Source organism: Nerophis ophidion, linkage group LG10 (assembly GCF_033978795.1).
Source record: "Nerophis ophidion isolate RoL-2023_Sa linkage group LG10, RoL_Noph_v1.0, whole genome shotgun sequence".
NCBI lineage: Eukaryota > Metazoa > Chordata > Actinopteri > Syngnathiformes > Syngnathidae > Nerophis > Nerophis ophidion.
The window spans coordinates 12,159,550-12,182,180 of record NC_084620.1 but is presented as its reverse complement, the minus strand read 5'-3'; the positions used below and the strand labels follow the sequence as shown (position 1 = coordinate 12,182,180).

Sequence of the window (22,631 nt, the reverse complement as noted above, 5' to 3'; positions counted from 1 at the left end):
ATTGGGCTTATCGTTTTGTTTTCCCTATTTTGTTAGGAGTTAGGTCGTTTTGTGAGTTTATTGCAGCCCAACCGTGATGGAAGTCAACACAAAATGCATTCTGGGTCATCTATCCAAACGAAACATTAAAAATAATGAACACCGGCATCTATTGACTGTTGTCAGTGCCAGGAAAGAAGTTACAGCAAGCTTGACGATACAGTTACGTTTTATGTTCAAAGGAATGTTTCAAAAGTCAAGTCTCCAGGTGCTGAGTATAATACGTATTTATTGAAAGGCTGAGATGACCTTCTCCCATTGAGGCCACGTACAGATGACAGGCAAGTTGACGTCACAAAAACACGAAGATGCAACAAGTCAACAATTTGTTTGAAATCATTTAAGTGCTGTGTTAAAACTCTTGGGAGTGAAGCAATGCACTTTGTTTAATTGAAGTGTACCAATAGAGTTGGAAAGAGGACTTGTGTGAATCACAATATTTGCTGGTCACTTCTTGTTACACTCAATTTAGCATTCCTCTCTCAATCATTTACATAGAACAAAATTCAGTGCCACTTTAACGCAAGTCACACTCTGGGACGGACAAAATCAAATAAATTACTACTTCATTTCAAATATTAACTTATAAATTGTAACAATTCACTTGAATGTTTGTAGTTTGGCGACTTCCAATCGGTAAGCTATTACCGATCTATTCTTTTTTCTCCGGCATAGTACTAAAATATTTCCAAGCAGTGGCTCAAATACAGGAGGTCCTCGGTTCACAAGCGAGTCCCGTTGACACGACACGTTACAAATTCATTATGTTGACGTCAGATGACGTCACTATCACAACACAGAGTATAAGAAGGAAATATAATATACAGTAATTAAAATATTAAATATAAGGATTAAATGAAATTGTAATAATTAAAAAACATATCACTGGATTTCATTAGGCGCAAATTCTTCTCACGTTGAAGGATACTATCTTTATCCTTGATGATGGTTGTGGCGGCTTGACCGGCCATGTGGCCCCTGTTGGCATTTCTCCCCTTTTATTGCATTTTTTTAAATGGTGTTGGTGGTTTTCCTTTTCTTCAGCGGGAGAATCTGCCTTACGCTGAAGTGAGAGCCATGAAGAAGGGCGAAAGGTGGGCGAGGGAGTGCAGCTATATGCACAATTCCTCCACCTTATGAATGAAACGCCTCCTCAAACCAAAACTGCTTGTGTCGAAACCATGTTTTGAAAGTAATTCATGGGAGTGTGTTGCCGCTACGAAACGTCGCAAACCAAGGACCACCTGTAATGTCATTTTTGTTCCGTATTCCTGCTTCCTAAAAACACTTTGGGAACAATGACAGAATCCCTGAGATATTTTCCGGGTCAGGAAGTGAGTTTTCTTTCTAATTTCTGTGTATACTTCAGTTGCATTTGTTCATTTGAAAATTGGGTGTCAAGAGTTTGTTGCGCTTGCATGTGTGGTCTTACAAAAGTAAAAGAAATGTTAATATTTCTTACGTTTACACCACGTTTTGTGCAGCTTTAGGCCAAGATGGTTGGATGATGGAGGCCAGCGGAGAGAACTCTAGTATTACAAGTGCTGATGTAAACAATGTATTAAATAGATGCAAAGTCCTGCTGGAATTCATTGTCTTAAGCAACACTAGTTCACGTAGTTCATTCAGGTGGCCGCACAGAAGAGATGGTCCATACATTTGTGGGTAAAAAGTGCTGATTCTCATACATTTTTTTCTTCCGACGTCCTGAGAGTTGAAGATCATAAACAAATACCTCAGATCGCTTCCTTGGGAGGATTCCACGACAGGTAAGTGGTCAATACTACAACTACACTTTTTCCATTAAAAAAAAAAAGTGGACAGCCTGGGTCACTTTAGATGATGCTGCAAGTTTGGTGAGGCCAGCAGCATGCGGACCAAATCCAGTCTGACCGAGCTGGCGTCTTAGTGTGCGTTCACACCTGTCTTTTTTGGTCCGGTTTAAATAAATAAGTACTAAAACTGGGTGTTGCCCGTTACAGTTTGGCAATGTTTTCAGAAATGCCATCTCCAAGTCCAATCGAGGCGTGACTTTTGTTTTTTTGCATATGTTTAACAGAGACCATTATTTGGTTTGATGACAACAATCAATGCCAAACCATAGCATATTAAAGTAAGCACCATTGGACTTTTTTTTTTTTTTTTTTTTTTTACATTTTCGTTCCGGACCAGAGCACGAGACTACAAGTGTGAACGCACCTTGACAAAGCAGAGCTCAACTGACTGTATTTTGCAGCCTTCAGCATCTTGATGTCAAAATGACTCTTTGTTGCAATGTGTGCATGCACTAGAGTCCGTCATAATGTGACCAGTTCGAAGTCTTTTCTATGTGTCAACATGGGCAGGGGAGGTCCCTATGTCGGCGCGGGCGTGGTCTTGGGACAAGAAACAGTCATCCGAGTGAATGAAGTGCATGGAGTTCTGGTCATAGGTCAGCATGGCATGCTGTTTGTCCTCGGCGCTGTAACAGAGGGAGTGGGCGTGCACCTGCTGGATGTGCCTCTTGATGGTGCTTACCTTCAGCGTAGCCAACGTGGCTCCACACACCATGCATATGAGTCCGTGTCTCTGGCAGTCATAGTCCATCAGGAAGTCTGAGCGCCAGCGCGCCTGATAATTCCGCCGCTGGTCCTTCCCTGGGTAGTGGCTGTGACGAGAGGTTGTGGCTTTGTCCTTTGCTGCGCTCTCATCATCATCATCCTCCGTCGTCGCTTGGCTGCATACTTTCATGTCAGGGGAGTCGTCCTCATTCGGGCCTCCTGTGGTATTTAGGACAGCGGCCTCACTTGAGCTCACTTCTGCAGATTGAGGAGGTAAAATAGTGGTATAGAGGGTGCTTTTGTGGTTATACAATCTTGCCAAAAAACATGAGTAGGAAGCATAAGCTTAAAGGCCTACTGAAATGAGATTTTCTTATTTAAACGGGGATAGCAGGTCCATTTATGTGTCATACTTGATCATTTCGCGATATTGCCATATGTTTGCTGAAAGGATTTAATAGAGAACATCCACGATAAAGTTCGCATCTTTCGGTGCTAGGAGAAAAGCCCTGCCTCTACGGGAAGTCGCAGACGATTACGTCACATGTTGATGGCTCCTCACATATTCACATTGATTTCAATGTGAGCCTCCAACAAAAACAGCTATTCGGACCGAGAAAACGACAATTTCCCCATTAATTTGAGCGAGGATGAAAGATTCGTGTTTGAGGATATTGATAGTGACGGACTAGGAAAAAAAACAAGAAAAAAAAACAAGTAAAAAAAAAAAAAAACGATTGAATTGAGACGGATTCATATGTTTTTAGACACATTTACTAGGATAATTCTGGGAAATCCCTTATCTTTCTATTGTGTTGCTAGTGTTTTAGTGAGTTTAACAGTACCTGATAGTCGGAAATGTACATCCACGGCTGGGTGTTGACGCGCAGTGTCTCAGGGAAGTCGGCGGCAGCTTTATGGGCGAAACAAGCTCAGCTGATATCCGGTAATAAGCGACTTTTTAACCAAAATTTTCTCACCGAAACCTGCTGGTTGACATTCAGTTGGGATCCATGTCCGCTCTGATCCATAGTAAAGTTTCACCTCCGTGAATTTTAAACAAGGAATCACCGTGTTTTTGTGTGGCTAAAGGCTTAAGCTTCCCAACTCCATCTTTCTACTTTGACTCCTCCAATATTAATTGAACAAATTGCAAAAGATTCATCAACACAGATCTCCAAAATAATTATGCCGTTAAAGCAGTCGACTTTTAGCTGTGTGTGAGCGCAGTGCTCATATTCCTAATAGCCCGTGACGTCAAGCGTACATGTCATCATTACGCTACGTTTTCAGGGAAAAACTCCCGGGAAATTTAAAATTGCAATTTAGTAAACTAAAAAGGCCGTATTGGCATGTGTTGCACTGTTAATATTTCATCATTGATATATAAACTATCAGACTGTCTGGTGGGTAGTAGTGGGTTTCAGTAGGCCTTTAAGCATGCATAAACATCTTTGTACTAAACACAAGTCCTTCCTGTCACTCAAGACCTTCAGTATATCAGTATGTGGAATTAAAATATGGAATGGATTAAGCAAAGAAATCAAACAATGTACTAATATGATCAACTTCAAGACACTCTTCCAACTTTAAGTGTTTACAAAGTACAAAGAAGAAGAACCATGATACACATTCTGAATTTCTTTCATCCATCCATCCATACATTTTACTAATCCTACTCATCTCACCATATGAAATATAACTTACTTCACTAATTATTATTCATTTCTTTGTATTGTAATTAATTAGATGGATAGATAGTACTTTATTTATTCCGTCAGGAGAGTTCCTTCAGGAAAATTACAATTTTCAGCACAATCCCATTCAAGATCAGACAAACATTACAGGGAGACAGAACAGGATCGCTGACGGGTCTGCCGGCTTCCAGCGCCCCTTACAAAAAAGATGACATACAGGTAAACAAGGGAGGTGGGGTGGGGGTGGAATATATTGTGAATAAATTAAAAACAGGAAGTGAAAAAAAGTTTTAGCAACTGCTATGTAAAGAAAAAGGGCTAGGATTATATAAGCTCTGCTTCTTCCTACTCCTTTTAGAACATGTTGAATAGAGAAACTGGAAATTGTGATGTATCATGTTGTATGCACGCATCTTCCAAATAAACTCAAACTCAAGTAATTTATGTTGCCTTCATCCAAAGGATGTGAATACTTATGTACATGTGATTTCTTAGTTTTATTTTTAATACATTTTTAAAAATCCCTAAAAAAAAAATGTTTTCACATCGCCATTATGGGGTGTTGTGTGCAGAATTTTAAAGACAAAAAATTATTTGGAATAAGGCTGTAACATAACAAAATGTGGACAAAGTGAAGCGCCGTGAATATTTTCCGGATGCACTACATCATCTCTGTCATCCGTGATGTTTGCGGCGTTCTATGTGTTGAACGTTGATTTCTCCACTGATCGTTTTAGAAAGTTTAACTTCACCTAAATGTCCTTTTCTACACGGTGCCTAGCTTGGGAGATCTACAAAGTGCAAAGAAAATAATTAATCCTAAGCGATGTTTTCCCTTGTCGGTTTACCCATAGCAGCAAAAGATTACATCTCATACGAGGCACACACTGCATTCATGCACCTATTCCAGCAACTGTATTTTTCCACCGAGCACGCTGTAACTAGTTCTCGAGCAAATCTGTTTAAGAGCCAAAGTTTTGTTTTGGAATGGTTTATGGCAGCATGGAATGTTGTAAACCGAGGACATCTGAAGGCTTTTAATGTGAAATATTCCGAAATGAAAGGGAGTGAGTGATGCTCTCACCGTCTTGTGCTGTGGTGTGGTCAGTAGAATAGTCTTTGGTCCAGGCTGCCGCCATTGCTTCTCTTTCTTGTCGACTTAGGTCGGTGGTTTCCGGATGACATTCCTGGATGTGCTGTCTGAAACTGCTGACCTTGGTCTCATTCAGAACCTGAGAGCACACCATGCAGTAGGTCCCGCGGCCCTGGGGCCCGTACGCTATTAGGTAGTCAAGGCGGAGCCGCCAAGGGTTGCCCCCGCACAGACGACGCCTCCTGGGCTGGTGCAGGGGCTGCAGTCCCGACGGAGTTTCCACCCCGCCATCTTCGCGGATGAGACAAGCATCTTGAGACAGTGAGCCGTCCACTTCCTGGCTCAAGTCAGAGTTGGTGTGATTGGACTCAAAGTTGTCGTCTTTGGTGTTTGCCTCAGATTTGATTGAGATTTCACGCTCATCTGTTACAAAGAAAGGGAATAAACAAATTCAAAATAATCAACAACTACAGTGTGACAAAGCATTACGGTACTTGTTCTGGGCTGATTAATGGCTCTGCTGAGCTCTTAGTTGGCCTGTGGAATGTTAACGCTGAACAGCTCAATCTGTTACCATAGCAACACTGAGCCACATAAACTTGGTTGGATTTATGCTGATGACATCAGCCTGTCAGCACAAAGAAACAAATATTTTTAATTGTAGAGGTTTTCTCACTGTGTGTCTGAGCCCAGGCCTGCAAGATGCAGTGCTTCTCCTCCGAGCTGTAGACCAGCGAGTCGGGGTGGGTGTCCAACACGTGACTCTTGATGATGTCCAGGTGAAGCGAGGGCAGCTGGGCTCCGCACACCATGCACAGCAGTCTACCGGGCTCTGCCTCATACTCCATCAGGAACTCTTGCCGGAACCAGGAGTGCAGCGAGGCGTTCAGGTACAGTTCCAGGGTGCGTGTGGAAGGCCCGGCTACGTCCTGCTCCATTTTCATCGCTGCGTTCTGAGTTTCCGCTGCCTCAAAATGTGGAGAGGGGCTGAGAGCGAGTACTTGCTGCTGCTGCTGCTGCTGCTGCTGCTCAGAAGCTAGAGCATGTGCAGCCTCTGCAAAAAAAAAAAGCAGTAAGATGTGTAATCATTAGGCCTTTGCTATGATACCACTAGAGGGCAGTACATATTGATGTGGAAGAAAAAAAAAACAATCAAATTTTAGGTTTAACATGTAGAAATAGTCCTAGTGAGTAAAGTGGTACACACCCGCAGCATGATGGCTCGAGTCAAGCGAGTCGTCATCTCTCTGAGGCGAGGCTCCGTATGAGTTCTGACTTCCCCCGAGGTTCAGGTGGCTCTCCCACCCTGAGCGGATCACCTCCTTGTCGGCGGCACTCCACAGCAGCGAGTCCGGGTGCTTCTGCCTGATGTGCCTCTTGATGGTGCTGAGCTTCAGGGTGGCCAGCGAGCTGCCGCACACCATGCAGATCATCCCGTGCCGCTCGGGGTCAAAGTCCATCAGGTACTCACTGCGCCAATACTCGTGGTAGTAGCGGCGGTGGTCACGGCCCGGGATGCGGCTCATACCTGGCCTTGAGGCGCGCCGCACCCTGGCTTTGCGCCTTGAAGGCCGGGGGTTCGGGGAGAGGAGGAGAGGCTGGTTGGGATCTTCAGTGATGCTCCAGTAGCTGGTGCCTGCCTCTGTCTCTTCATCAGCGTGACCATTAGCAAAAGTGTCTTCCTCTGAGCGAGCCAAACAACAACACAGATGCACTTTTAATGTCCATCACCCATCCAAACCAGATTTAAGATTCAATGACAGAAATAGAGGTCCATTTCTGTTTGTCAAGGTCCATACTTAAAACACAGGAGGACTAATTATTGGACTGCAATTTGTACCTTTTTAGAAGCAGAAACTGCACCTCTGATTCTACATATAAGTGCTTTCCCATAGAAATGTACACCTAATAGTCAAGTCTATTTTATAACCCAATGTCTTGTCTTCTTGTCACTTAATGCTAAGCTAACTGCCCAGTTAGCTTGTGATTGATAAATTGTAGAGGAACCATCTATTTTCTACCGTTTGTCCTTTTTGGGGTCGCGGGGGGTGCTGGACCCTATCTCAGCTGCATTCGGGCAGAATTCGGGGTACACCCTGGACAAGTCGCCACCTCATCACAAGGCCAACACAGACAAATGGTCAGACAACATTCACACACACATTCACACACTCGGGCCAATTTATTGTTGCCAAACAACCTACCTTTTTTATTTTATTTTAATCTTCTATTTTTTTCTCCCATTCCCCCCCACTTGTTTACCTGTATCTCACCTTTTTTGTAAGGGGCGCTGGAAGCCGGTAGACCCGTCAGCCATCCTGTTCTGTCTCCCTGTAACGTTTGTCTGATCTTGAATGGGATTGTGCTGAAAATTTTAATTTTCCTGAAGGAACTCTCCTGACGGAATAAATAAAGTACTATCTAATCTAATCTAATCTAATCCATCCCCAGGTGGGAGGAAGCTGGAGTACCCGGAGTGAATCCATGTAGTCACAGGGAGAACATGCAAACTCCACACAGAAAGACCCCGAGTCCAGGACTGTCGTGTTGTGAGGCACATGCACTAACCTCTGTTTCACCGTGCTGCCCACATTTGAACCAATACGACACAAATTCTCGGTATCTGGGAATCAATACTGGTACTCAACAGTACCAATTCTCTGTATTGTGTCTGTGATCGTGTGGGGTTCATTAGTTTAATAATGAAATCAATTTTCTTTATGTAACATTTAACACTGAATTGATGCCGTCTAGTTGAGTCATTTGCATGTATGCATTAATTTTAGTTTGTCCGAGCTATGTTGTCGTAGTCTGTTTTGCTACTACTTTTAATGTGCCAGTCTGGTCTTTTGTTGAACCCTCCAAAGTGTTTGTCGGTAACATTAATTTTGCATGTATTACATACAGGCTGTTTAATTGTAATTTAGTTGTACACCTTAAACACTAATAATCTCACCAAGTGTATATTTCCAATTTCTCTTCAAAATATTGAAACAAACTTAATACAAGTCACAATCCCCTGAAAAGTATTTCTTCTATGAGAAATAATACCTTCTTTTTAGGTATTAGATCTTCTGAGGAAGAAAATACTACTTTTGAGCACCTTAACTTTGGTATAAGACGCAAAACATCACAATACTAGTCAGTATTGCAAATAATTAGTTTTAATTGCTAATTTTGAGATCACTTTCAAGTTTTTTAAAGTTTAAATATAATGGTATAATTTCAAGAAATCTTACCAAAGCAATTTGGATTTGTTCCATTGGCAGATTCTTAACTTGTACTATTTTTTTTTAACCCGTATTATTGTTTACTCTTTTTAAGAGGGGCATTTGACACAGATAGACAGACAGCATTCACACTCACATTCACACACCAGGGCCAATTTAGAGTTGCCAATCAACCTATCCCCAGGTGCATGTCTTTGGAGGTGAGAGGAAACCGGAGTACCCGGAGGGAACCCATCGATGAGGTGGCGACTTGTCCAGGGTGTAAATTCCCTTCTGCCCGAATGCAGCTGAGATAGGCTCCAGCACCTCCTGCGATCCCAAAAGGGACAAGCGGTAGAAAATGGATGGATGGAATTTGTTCCAGTGTAGTTTTATTGACCAAATTCGGAAGTATTGAAATTGCCATGTAAAAATGCCAATGCAAATCAGCAGCATATATGTGGAAGTAAATTAGCATCAAGCTAGCGGACTTTGAAAAGTGAACGTTTTATATTAGGAATGCTTCATTTGTTGGCATGAAAAAAAACACAATCTCCCACGAATACGCTGGTTTGCCCGACAAGTGCTTGAGCCGATGCCGTGATGTCACGTGTAACAAAGTAAATGTGGTACTGTTTGACTTTACATGAATTGGTACCCTATAGTACTGACGGATTTTGGTCGGTACCTATAAATTTACCAAATTTGGTACCTACTCTTACTTGTGACATCTAAGGGCGTGAACCTAACAGATAACTATAACCTCAAACCTTAACCCCCAATAAAATATAACTGTGGAAATAATGAAATAATTAAATGCATGTTTAAAAAATCAGCAAGATATCAATCCTTACCGGTTGTCCTTTATGGATCTTTTCTAATCAATAATGTCTTTTCTAATTAATATAATCTTACGCCACACCCAGAGGCTCTCCCTGGCACTCTGATTCTCTACCTGTATTACAGTTCTTCCAATTTTTATAATTGTTGTTTAAATAGCAATAATAGGCTAATACATATTACACTAATCATCACTTTATGACCTTAATTGAGCTTTTCAGTCTCTCCTATGCTTGCTTCAAAAGTCTCACTACTCTGTGCAATATTGTCTTCATACGACCTTTTAAACATCTTATCTAATATAATGTCATATGTGTTGACATTTGGCCGAGTAGGATTCGGTGTTGTGTAATCGTTATACATGCTAAGATTACTTTAAAAAAAACAAAAAAAAAACAGCAAGTCTTGCTGCTGTTTCAAACTTTTTGTGGTGGAGGAATTTCACTGATTTTTAAAGTGACCGTGCCAAGATTAAACTTCACTCAAAAGACGTGGTTTGTAAATATGCATGAAAACTAACAGCAAGACGTTATAAACAAGTCGTATCTATGGAAATTGTTTTATAGATCCCCTGCAGTGTCTCGAGTCAGAGCCGCAGACTGAAAACACGAGAGTCAATGATTTTAAAATCAAACATTTTACTCTTCCTCTGCATAATTTGTTGAATGAGACAAATAAGTCCGTCTCCAATATCGGAGGACACACTTCTGCCTGGTTCTTACACTTATGGAGACACCTATCCATCTATTCATTTGCTATAACACTTATTCTCATTACGGTCACGGATGAGATTAAGCCTATCCCAGTTGATTGAGAATGAAAGGCAGTACTAACCCTGGAGTGTTTACACATGGTTGAAATTCTTGGTACACTTTGGCCAAAGAAAGAAAAACCCACAAGAATCACTAAAATGTTTGGAATGTCACAAATAGATAAAAACAGAAGAAGTTTACTAAAAATAACAAAATAAATCAGGTATCGCTTTTAAATTGTAGGCAGACTGAACTTTTCCAAAAACAAATGACAATTGCCTGGCAGCCCTTTTCTCTAAATATTTTTCCCAATCAATTACTGTACTCAAGCAATTTCTGTATTTCTCAGTAATCTAATTATCTCTTGCACCCTTTGTCAGGTTTGATGGATGCCTTCTGCAAACTGTACATTGCAGCTATTTCCACAATGTCCAATTAGATTTAAAACAGGCCAATTCAGAATATTTAAACGTTTGGCCCTTAGTCTTTCTTTGGTGTTCATGGCTCCGTGATTGGCTCATTGTCCTGTTGAAGGACACATGACCTGCGCCAAAGAAACAGCTCTCTGCAACACATTTCGCTCCAGAATGCTTTGATAGTCTTCAGATGTCGCAACATCCTGTGTCGGAAACACATAACCTCTATGTTACACGGGATGTTCTTAAGTCTGTATGCTTCATCTTTGTGTCTGCAAACCTACTAACGATGTGATCTGCCAATAATCTTCAGGCTTGTCTCGTAGAAGTAATACTCAGCATAGTTTTTTAAATTATTACTAGTTGTGATACTTTCTTTTTTTTTTTTACAAAATGGTACCAACAATTGTATTCACGTTTGTATTGAACAACAATTCACACTAACGCACTGTTTAGATTGTCCAATTAGCCTAATATGCATGTAAGTTAGTACTTTGAGAGAACCCTTGCAAAAACATAGAAAATAAACAAATTAAAATCCCGATCTCCTGACTAAAAAGGCAGACCCTAAATATACTATAGGTCCTCAACCTTTTTTGCACCATGGACCGGTTTAATGTAAGCAATATTTTCATGAACCGGCTTTCCACTTGTGATAGAGAAATAGAGCAAAAATAAGTGCATGAAAAATACAACTCACTTTAACGCTCGTTTAGATTGTTCAATTAGCCTAACATGCATATAAGGTAGTACCATGAGAGAACTCTTGCAAAAACATGCAAACTAAACAAATTAAAATCCCAATCTCCTGACTAAAAAGGCAGACCTGTTAACCACTTCAATCCTAGTTATACTATAGGGCAGGGGTCCCCAACCTTTTTTGCACCATGGACCGGTTTAATGTAGGCATTGTTTTCACGGACCGGCTTTCCACATGTGCCAGAGAAATACAGCAAAAATAAGTGCATGAAAAATACAACTCACTATAACGCTTGTTTCTTTGCAATGAGATCCCCAGCAGGTTGATTGTAAACTGCAGTAGGAAAACAGCCTTTGGCTACAATCTGTCACATTTCTATTTTTATATGTTCATTAATGTGCATCATATCATGTCACAACGTTATAAAAAATGGTAACTTTCTATGAGGAGTTTTATTGTACATCTATAAACATGCTTTTTGTTGTGTCTGGTGGGACAGACGTAAGTTAGTCGGAGAAAATGCAGTCGTTTATAAACGATTTAAAACGGATGGCGTGGCGCAGTGGCCGTGCGCAACCCGAGGGTCCCTGGTTACATCCCCACCTAGTACCAACCTCGTCACGTCCGTTGTGTCCTGAGCAAGACACTTCACCCTTGCTCCTGATGGGTGCTGGTTAGCGCCTTGCATGGCATCTCCCTCCATCAGTGTGTGTGAATGGGTAAATGTGGAAGTAGTGTCAAAGCGCTTTGAGTACCTTGAAGGTAGAAAAGCGCTATACAAGTACAACCTATTATTTAATGTTCCTTTCGCTTGACACCGGTAGCAAATGCGTCACCGACCGGTACCAGTTCCCGGACCGGATGTTGGGGACCACTGCTATAGGGCAGGGGTCGGGAACCTTTTTGGCTGAGAGAGCCATGAAAGCCAAATATTTTATAATGTATTTCCGTGAGAGCCATATCATATTTTTTAATACTGAATACAACTAAATGCGTGCATTTTTTAAGTAAGACCAACTTTTTTTGAGTATAATAAGTCTCTAATTCTCTTTGATAACATTGTTATTTTTTGAACAATTGCGGTAGAAAACGGATGGATGGATTAGAATGCATGACAATGTTTTATATTTTGAACGTTATTTTTAACATTGTGATTACCAGCGGAATTATTCATTACTTGTGTTAAGTAATGTCAGCTAAGATTTATCTGAGAGCCAGATGCAGTCATCAAAAGAGCAACATCTGGCTCTCGAGCCATAGCTTCCCTACCCCTGCCATAGGGGATCGGAGGGTGCAAGAACAAATCAACATTTTCACCCCAAAAAACGGATCGTGGACCAGTGGTGGCCCAATGTGATTTTTCGGGGGCCCTGAATTCCCGGAGGCCCCCCTTATGTCACGTTGCTGCTGAAAGAAACTCGTACGCACTGTCAACTTTGTGTGGCAATCTGTAAACATTGAGTTGATATCAAGGAGCTCATAATGTCATTGGCATGTTTAATTCCTTGCATATGCTCTATGAAGTCTTTGAAGTCTTTAATAATGGTTTATCGTTACACGAGTGGTAGTTCCACCGTCCCCCGCAAGAGGGCGCCCCTGTACGTGCCATGGCGCCGTTGAGCCTTTGTTTACAGGAGCCACACAGAGGGGCCAAGCCGATCTAGCGTATTGTCCCCGACGACAATCCGACGACAATCGCCGTCCATTTGACAGTACCACGCAACAACAGAAAGTGTGAAATGTACCATTACCTCCCAGGTCACTGTGTGCGTGGGTCGTTTCTTCCTCCTCCCCGCTGATTATTATTAATGAGAGCAGCTTAGCCTGTTCGCCACGGCGGAGGTCCACAGGCTCGCTGTCCCCGGGCGCCGTGTCTTCCATCACCGGCCCGGCCGCGGTTTGACGCCTGGGCCGCTCGCCGTCCTCCTCGTCGGAGTGGGACATGTCACTCGCACACGGACGTGTTGGCGACACGCATCTGGCATCGCACAGCAGCACTAACGATGTGTGTGTAGTACGACGTGCGTGTTGGGCATCCAAGTTAACTTTTCAGCAATTCACACCAACAACATGGATCCCGAAAAACACACACGAGCCGTTAAAAAGCGTCCTGTTTCGTGTCCCAAAAAAAAAAAACCCCGCCCGGGCCTCCAGTCATGTATTTTAAGGCTCTTGCTTGTCTTCGGGGTGGGGAGCCGGACTAGGGGCCCCTGGGGCTCCTTAAGGGGCTCCTGGGTAAATTTAAAGAGACAGTAGCGTCGCTGACGAGAAGCCCACGCCGCCCAGTGGGGCAGCAGGCAGCTAATGCAGATTAATCCGCTGGTTCCAGTAATGCTCTTGTCGCAAGAACCACGACATTTGGTTCTGTTCAAATGCAAGCATCAATGCTATCTGTGTTAGCATCTTTGCATGGCGTTTGTTTTAGTGCTGTGTAGTACACATGTTGTGACTTCAAAGGGCCATTTCTGCTCCTTCAACAATATGACTTGCATCACTATGTAAAAGTGCTTTGAGTCACTAGAGAAAAGTGCTATATAAATATAATTCACTTCACATAAACAAAGTTTAGTTGATTAAAAAATAAACAATACTAACCGATGACTTAATGAGGCGACTTGTCTAGCCTTCCGCTCGAATGCAGCTGAGATAGGCTCCAGCGACCCCAAAAGGGACAAGCGGTAGAAAAAGGATGGATGGATGGACTTAATGATGTTTAAAAATGACAACAAAAATAATAAACACTTAAATTAAATCAATTTAATTAACAAATAAATAATACTAACTTAAGCACCACGGTGGCAGAGGGGTTAGTGCATCTGCCTCACAAGTAGTCCTGGGTTCAATCCCGGGCTTGGGATCTTTCTGTGTGGAGTTTGCATGTCCTCCTCGTGGCTGCGTGGGTTCCCTCCGGGTACTCCGGCTTCCTCCCACTTCCAAAGACATGCACCTGGGGATAGGTTGATTGGCAACACTAAATTGGCCCCAGTGTGTGAATGTTGTCTGTCTATCTGTGTCGGCCCTGCGATCAGGTGGCGACTTGTCCAGGGTGTACACCGCCTTCCGCCAGATTGTAGCTGAGATAGGCGCCAGCAACCCCCGTGACCCCAAAAGGGAATAAGACGTAGAAAATGGATGGATGGATTTTAGTTCCTTTTTGCCAGCTATAATTTCTTATTAGAGGTTTACAAACTTGTAAATTAGTAGTTCCATAATTAATTATTTGTTTCCATCTTTTCCTAATTACTCCAGTTATTTGATTTAAAGAAAAGCTTGAGCAAGCATCACCATACATAGTTCTAAATTCATCATACTTCATATTTTACCATTCTCATTGGTTATATCATTGATAAAAAATGATTCCGCTTTCAAACATATTTTTCCAAAAGAAAGGCTTTCCATCTATTACAATATTAGAGTTCATCCATATTATCTGCTGCAAAATATCGTCTATTTTATTGGCACATAAAATGTATTATTATTTATTTTATATGTATATTCATATATTATTCATATATATTTATTTAATTATATATGCACCTTATTGCTTTTTTTTATCCTGCACTACCATGAGCTTATGTAGCGAAATTTCGTTCTTTTCTGTGCTGTAAAGTTAAACTTTGAATGACAATAAAAAGGAAGTTAAGTATAAGTCTAGACAGCACTCAACAACAGCACATTTGCGGATTATAATTACTGGTTTGCCAAAAATATTTTAAACCCAATTAGGTGAAATTACATAATCTTCCACGACACACCAGACAATATCTATTAAAAAAAACACATTTTACATTTTCACAATGCAACATTTCTAAAAAAAATTGTACAGAAAGAAGCAATTACAGTACCCTAGAGTGTCCGACCTGAGATCGGTATGTTGTGAGTTCAAACCCTGGCCGAGTCATACCAAAGACTATGAAAATGGGACCATTACCTCCCTGCTTGGCACTCAGCAGCAAGGGTTGGAATTGGGGGTTAAACCACCAAAATGATTCCCGAGCGTGGTAACCGTGGCTGCTCACTGGTCCCCTCACCTCCCAGGGGGTGGAACAAGGGGGTGGGTCAAATGCAGAGGGTAATTTCACCACACCTAATGTGTATGTTTGACTATCAGTGGTACTTTAACTTAAACTAGTACTAAGTTTTTTCACCACCTAATATTACCATTTTTAATGGGGAGAAAATAATATAGAATTATATTTACATAGCGCTTTTTCTCTAGTGACTCAAAGCGCTTTACATAGTGAAACCCAATATCTAAGTTACATTTAAACCAGTGTGGGTGTCACTGGGAGCAGGTGGGTAAAGTGTTTGCCCAAAGACACAAGGCAGTGACTAGGATGGCGGAAGCGGGGACCGAACCTGGAACCCTCAAGTTGCTGGCACGATGTAGCAGATTTATATTAGAAAATGTCAAATAGAGGGTTACTTAAAGGAACATAATCACAGGAAAACAAGAGGGAAACATCAAAAAAACACAAAGGCATTAAATGCAGCACAGAACTGATGCAACCAGCTGCCACCACTTCAGTGGCGCCATTTCTACATACATTTACAAAGTAAGAAACAATGGAAACCCCCCCAAAAAACGACAATAAATAAATAGTGTGCGCATACGATTGCGTGGTGCATAGACAAACAACAAAACAAAAACACAATTTCAACACCCACATATAGTACTGTACACCACGGTGGCTTCTGCAGTGCTCCACAGCAATGTCCGCTGGGGTGGGAAGCCACACGGCCAGAAGCAAGAATACAGATCCTACAAAGCAACTAAGAGAGCTGACTCCATTTTAGGCTACCCACTAGCCCGCCGCCATTGTTTTTAGTTTAATTTTTGTGGACTTTTTGCATCTGTACTGCAACTGCATAATTTCCCCATTGTGGGATGAATAAAGTATCTTCTATTATATCCTACTAGCAAGTGAGCAGTTGTTCACTGAATTTGACCCCTCGTTGTTGCAGTGGCGGGCAGTGCGTTTCCCACCTAGGCCTTCAGTGATGTCCGACTTCAATGATTACCTCTCAAAATACCATCATTGATGTCACCACATGACCATTGCTGGAGAAATACTAAACAGAAACACATTTAGGCACTACTGGGTATTGTACAAAACAGGTTATTTTCTGGCGTTATTTAAAAATCAATAAATCCACATCGGCAACTAAGACATATCTTATAGGGCTGCGAATCTTTGGGTGTCCCACGATTCGACTCAATATCGATTCTTGGGCTCACGATTCGATTCAAAAACTATTTTTTTTTTCTCAATTCAACACGATTCTCGATTCAAAAACGATTTTTTTCCCCGATTTAAAGGATTCCCTATTCATTCAATACATAGGATTTCAGCATGATATACCCCAGTCTGCTGACATTCAAGCAAAGTAGTAGATGTTTGTAAAAAGCTTTTATAATTGAAAAGGACAATGTTTTATCAACTGATTGCAATAATGTAAATTTGTTTTAACTATTAAACGAACCAAAAATATGACTTATTTTATCTTTGTGAAAATATTGGACACAGTGTGTTGTCAAGCTTATGAGATGTGATGAAAGTGTAAGCCACTGTGACACTATTGTTCTTTTTTTTTTATAAATGTCTAATGATAATGTCAATGAGGGATTTTTAATCATTGCTATGCTGAAATTATAACTAATATTGATACTGTTGTTGATTATATTCATTTTTGTTTCACTACTTTTGGTTTGTTCTGTGTCGTGTTTGTGTCTCCTCTCAATTGCTCTGTTTGTTGCAGTTCTGAGTGTTGCTGGGTCAGGTTTGGTTTTGGGATTGGATTGCATTGTTATGGTACTGCTGTGTATAGTTTTGTTAGATTGATAAAAAAAATAAAAAAATAAATAAAAAATACAAACATTTGATTTTTTTAAAAATGAGAATCGATTCTGAATCGCAAAACGTGAGAATCGCGATTCAAATTTAAATCGATTTTTTTCCCACACCCCTGATATCTTATGTGGTACTGTCAAAATTTTAAATTCCCAAAAACATTTTAATTGTGAAAAAATAAAGAAATAAAATATCTAAACTATTATTTTCATAGTGGGCAGCAGGGTGGTAGAGGGGTTAGTGCATCTGCCTAAAAATATGAAGGACCTGAGCAGTCTAGGGTTCAATCCCAGGCTTGGGATCTTTCTGTGTGGAGTTAGCATGTTCTCCCCGTGACTGCGTGGGTTCCCTCCATAAGTTGATTGGCAACACTAAATTGGCCCTCGAGTGTGAATGTGAGTGTGACTGTTGTCTGTATAAATGTGTTGGCCCTGCGATGAGGTGGCGACTTGTCCAGGGTGTACCCTGCCTTCCGCTCGAATGCAGCTGAGATAGGGTCCAGCGACCCCAAAAGGGACAAGCGGTAGGAAATGGATGGATGAATGGATTATTTTCATAGCTGAGCTAGCTTCCGGGGGTTGGCCGACATCATCTCACAAGATGTAGTTTCTCTTTAAATATCCTTCTTGAAAATGGCCTTGCAAATATATGTGTTGTTTTGTCTAATCATAAAAGATGCAGACGAGGCGTGTTGGCTGAGTTCTTAAAGTTTACTCCACAGCATGCTCATCAAAAACACCCCGCTGCCGGCATGGCTACGCTCAACATAAACAGGGCTAAGGCGCAGGCGCTTCACTACTGTGGCTTGGTGGGTAATGGAGTTCTTATGTTACCTAGCTAGGGCTTCATGGTGGCAGAAGGGTTAGTGCGTCTGCCTCTCAATACGAAGGTCCTGAGTAGTCTGGGGTTCAATCCCGATCTTTCTGTGTGGAATTTGCATGTTCTCCAAGTGTACCCCGCCTTCCACCTGATTGTAGCTGAGATAGGCACCAGCGCCCCCGCAATCCCAAAGGGAATAATCGGTAGAAAATGGATGGATGGATGTTACCTGGCTCATAACATCCTTAGATGCTAAAAAGCTAGAAGGCCTTACTGACAATAACGCGTGATTGGCTATTGCAACTGTCAATATCTGTATGTTCACTTACAGTGCAAGCTGTCTCAGTGGTCTAGTGGTTAGAGTGTCCGCCCTGAGGTCGGTAGGTTGGGAGTTCAAACCCGGCTGAGTCATACCAAAGACTATAAAAATGGGGCCCATTACCTCCCTGCTTGGCACTCAGCATCAAGGGTTGGAATTGGGGGTTAAATCACCAAAAATGATTCCCGGGCGCAGCACCGCTGCTGCCCACCGCTCCCCTCACCTCCCAGGGGGTGAACAAGGGGATGGGTCAAATGCAGAGGACCAATTTCACCACACCTAGTGTGTGTGTGACAATCATTGGTACTTTAACTTTAAGGACCAGTATTGTTGATTCTGAAGGCCCCGGGCAGATTTGGTACAGCATGGCAACATAAGCTAGATGAATTCTGATTGGATAAAAACTCTATGAACTAAAAACAACAGTGCTGAAAGGAGCATAATATGACGTGAAGAGAATATGAATACTTTCAGGGAAAATAAATGAAAATATTACTTTTGTCTTTAAGACATGCACCTGGGGATAGGTTGATTGGCAACACTAATTTGGCCCTAGTGTGTGAATGTGAGTGTGAATGTCGTCTGTCTATCTGTGTTGGCCCTGCAATGAGGTGGCGACTTGTCCAGGGTGTACTCCGCCTCCCGCCCGATTGTAGCTGAGATGGGCGCCAGCGCCCCCCGCGACCCCAAAGGTAATAAGCGTTAGAAAATGGATGGATGATCATGAATTCTGGTTATGTTAGGCCAGCAGAGAAGACCTTGCTGGCTCTGATTGCACGCCACTGCGTTGTTGACATATGTTTTTTTTTTTTTTTTTTTTTTTTGCAGTGCATGTCAAATATAGGTCAGCTGGTGAGTCAGTCAATCAATGGCACTTTGTCCTGCTCTTCCAAGTTGGACAATCAAATCATGCTTTACTCAATGTCCTTCTTACGTCTTTTGTGTGTCTAGAATGCATCCTGGGTGTGTGTGGAGGTCTTTGGTGCAGAGACATTTGTCCTATCAATTAGATCAGGGGTCTCAAACTCACTTTACCTGGGGGCCACTGGATGCAGAGTCTGGGTGAGGCTGGGCCGCAAGAAAAGATTTCTTAAAAAAGTTTTTGCATACTCCTCAGCATGTCTAGTTGTATAATGACGTTTCACATTGTATCCCTCATGCAACTTTCTCTGTGCAAATAAGACACGTCGGGGTGCCCCTGGTGTGCTCAACAAAGAAATATTCCATCTCCCACTTTTCCTGGAATTGTCTTTGCTCATCACTAACCCTTCTCTTCACTGCAAGCTTTGAAAAAGACATGTTTGGGGTTGTAAAATATATTTGTATTTAGCCGACGCACGGAGAATAATGTTATTTCCGCAATGTGTCGTTACGCTTTTCCTCCTTACAGTAACACGGTGGTCGGCGGATAATAGTAAAGTCCCAGGATAGCGAGCGCAAAAAAATTGACGGCGTCATATAGAAATATATGTACTGTTCATTGTGTGAGGCAATGCAAATTAAAGGCCTACTGAAATGAGATTTTCTTATTTAAACGGGGATAGCAGGTCCATTCTATGTGTCATACTTGATCATTTCACGATATTGGCATATTTTTGCTGAAAGGATTTAGTAGAGAACATCGACGATAAAGTTCGCAACTGGAGAAAAGCCCTGCCTCTACCGGAAGTCACAGAAGATGATGTCACATGTTGATGGCTCCTCATATATTCACATTGAGTTTAATGGGAGCCTGCAACAAAAACAGCTATTCGGACCGAGAAAACGACAGTTTCCCCATTAATTTGAGCGAGGATGAAAGATTCGTGTTTGAGGATATTGATAGCGACGGACTAGGAAAAAAAAAAACGCGATTGCAACCGCGTTGCATTGAGACGGATTCATATGTTTTTAGAGACATTTACTAGGATAATTCTGGGAAATCCCTTATCTTTCTATTGTGTTGCTAGTGTTTTAGTGAGTTTAACAGTACCTGATAGTCGGAAGTGTACGTCCACGGCCGGGTGTTGACGTGCAGTGTCTCGGGGAAGTCGACGGCAGCTGTACGGGAGGCACAAGCTCAGCTGATCTCCAGTAAGTGGCGACTTTTTAACCACAATTTTCTCACCGAAACCTGCCCTGTTGACAAGTGGTCGGGATCCATGTCCGCTGTGATCCATAGTAAAGTTTCAACTCCGTGAATTTTAAACAAGGAATCACTGTGTGTTTGTGTGGCTAAAGGCTAAAGCTTCCCAACTCCATCTTTCTACTTTGACTTCTCCAATATTAATTATATTAATTGAACAAATTGCAAAAGATTAAGCAACAGAGCTCTCCAAAATACTGTGTAATTATGCCGTTAAAGCAGACGACTTTTAACTGTGTGTGTGCGCAGCTCTCATATTCATAACAGCCCGTGACGTCACGCGTACACGTCATCATTACGCAACGTTTTTAAGAAAAAAGTCCCGGTAAATTTAAAATTGCAATTTAGTAAACTAAAAAGGCCGTAGTGGCATGTGTTGTAATGTTAATATTTCATCATTGATATATAAACTATCAGACTGCGTGGTGGGTAGTAGTGGGTTTCAGTAGGCCTTTAAAAAAAATTAAAATAACAATTTGAATTGGTCCAGGTTATCGGGGACTGTTATTACTGGCGGACAGGTGTCACAGTGTGACTGCAGCCAAGAAAACCCTTGTCTCCATGGCAACATCTCTATCGCTTTCACTCAGTTGCCGCTTTTCCACTAACGCAGGGGTAGGCAACCCAGAATGTTGAAAGAGCCATTTTGGACCCAGATAACACAACGCTGTCAAGCGCCATTCATATAAAACTTGCGGGCAGCACCACCATTACACTTTCATATTAAAGGCCTACTGAAATGAGATTTTCTTATTCAAACGGGGATAGCAGGTCCATTCTATGTGTCATACTTGATCATTTCGCGATATTGCCATATTTTTGCTGAAAGGATTTAGTAGAGAACATCCACAATAAAGTTTGCAACTTTCAGCGTTAAGAGAAATGCCCTGCCTCTACCGGAAGTCACAGACGATGACGTCACACGTGTGGGGGCTCCTCACATATTCACATTATTTTTAATGGTAGCCTCCAACAAAAAGTGCTATTCGGACCGAGAAAACGACAATTTCCCCATTAATTTGAGCGAGGATGAAAGATTTGTGTTTGAGGATATTGATAGCGACGGACTAGAAAAAAAAAAATTATAAAAAAATAACAAGTTAAAAAAAAAAACGCGATTGCATTGGGACGGATTCCGATGTTTTTAGAGACATTTACTAGGATAATTCTGGAAAATCCCTTACATTTCTATTGTGTTGCTAGTGTTTTAGTGAGTTAAATAGTACCTGATAGTCAAAAGGGTGTCTCCACCGGTGTCTTGACGCGCAGTGTCTAAGAGGAGTCGCCGGCGGCTATGGACGGCCCAAGCTCAGCTTTTCTCCGGTAAGAACTGACTTTTTAACCACAATTTTCTCACCGAAACCTGCTGGTTGACATTTGGTAGGGATCCATGTTGGCTTGACCGCGCTCTGATCCATAGGAAAGTTTCACCTCCAGGAATTTTAAACAAGGAATCACCGTGTGTTTGTGTGGCTAAAGGCTGAAGCTTCCCAACTCCATCTTTCTACTGAGACTTCTCCAATATTAATTGAACAAATTGCAAAAGATTCATCAACACAAATCTCCAAAATACTGTGTAATTATGCCGTTAAAGTAGACGACTTTTAGCTGTGTGTGTGTGCGCAGAGCTCATATTTCCTTAAAACCCGTGACGTCTTGCGTACACGTCATCATTACACGACGTTTTCAAGACGAAACTCCCGGGAAATTTAAAATTGTAATTTAGTAAACTAAAAATGCCATATTGGCATGTGTTGCAATGTTAATATTTCATCATTGATATATAAACTATCAGACTGCGTGGTGGGTAGTAGTGGGTTTCAGTAGGCCTTTAAACAACAAAAAAAAAACAATTTGTATTGGTCCAGTGTGACTGCAGCCGGGAAAACCCTTGTCTCCATGGCAACATCTGTCGCTTTCACTCACCCGCCGCTTTTCCACTAACGCAGGGGTAGGCAACACAGAATGTTGAAAGAGCCATTTTGGACCCAAATAACACAACGCTGTCAAGCGCCATTTATATAAAACTTGCGGGCCGCACCACCATTACACTTTCATATTAAGATGGGAGCCGCAAAATAACGTCTCGTTGGCCTCAATTGGCCCGCGGGCCACGTGTCTGAGACCCCTGAATTAGATAATGGACATTTGTTATGATAGCATTGTGAAGCATGGCGGCCACACACACACACACACACACACACACACACACACACACACACACACACAC

General features: G+C 41.8%; 1 protein-coding gene across 1 annotated transcript; it reads right to left on the bottom strand.

Moving 5' to 3' along the window:
• Positions 1 to 251: 251 nt before the first annotated feature.
• Positions 252 to 13,533, bottom strand: zfta (zinc finger translocation associated). Its single transcript, XM_061912389.1, has 5 exons — positions 13,038 to 13,533; positions 6,577 to 7,053; positions 6,046 to 6,423; positions 5,361 to 5,792; positions 252 to 2,837 (listed from the first exon to the last, which is right to left on the bottom strand). The coding sequence occupies exons 1-5, from the start codon at positions 13,228 to 13,230 to the stop codon at positions 2,365 to 2,367; spliced, it is 1,953 nt and encodes a 650-aa protein (XP_061768373.1). The 5' UTR covers positions 13,231 to 13,533; the 3' UTR covers positions 252 to 2,364.
• Positions 13,534 to 22,631: the final 9,098 nt, after the last annotated feature.

Coding starts and splice junctions, on each gene's coding strand:
- zfta (XM_061912389.1), bottom strand. CDS start 13,230: ATGTCCCACTCCGACGAGGAGGACGGCGAGCGGCCCAGGCGTCAAACC. Junction 6,424..6,576: donor CTCGAGCCATCATGCTGCGG/GTGTGTACCACT, acceptor TTTTTTTTGCAG/AGGCTGCACATGCTCTAGCT. Junction 5,793..6,045: donor GGCCTGGGCTCAGACACACA/GTGAGAAAACCT, acceptor TCTTTGTAACAG/ATGAGCGTGAAATCTCAATC.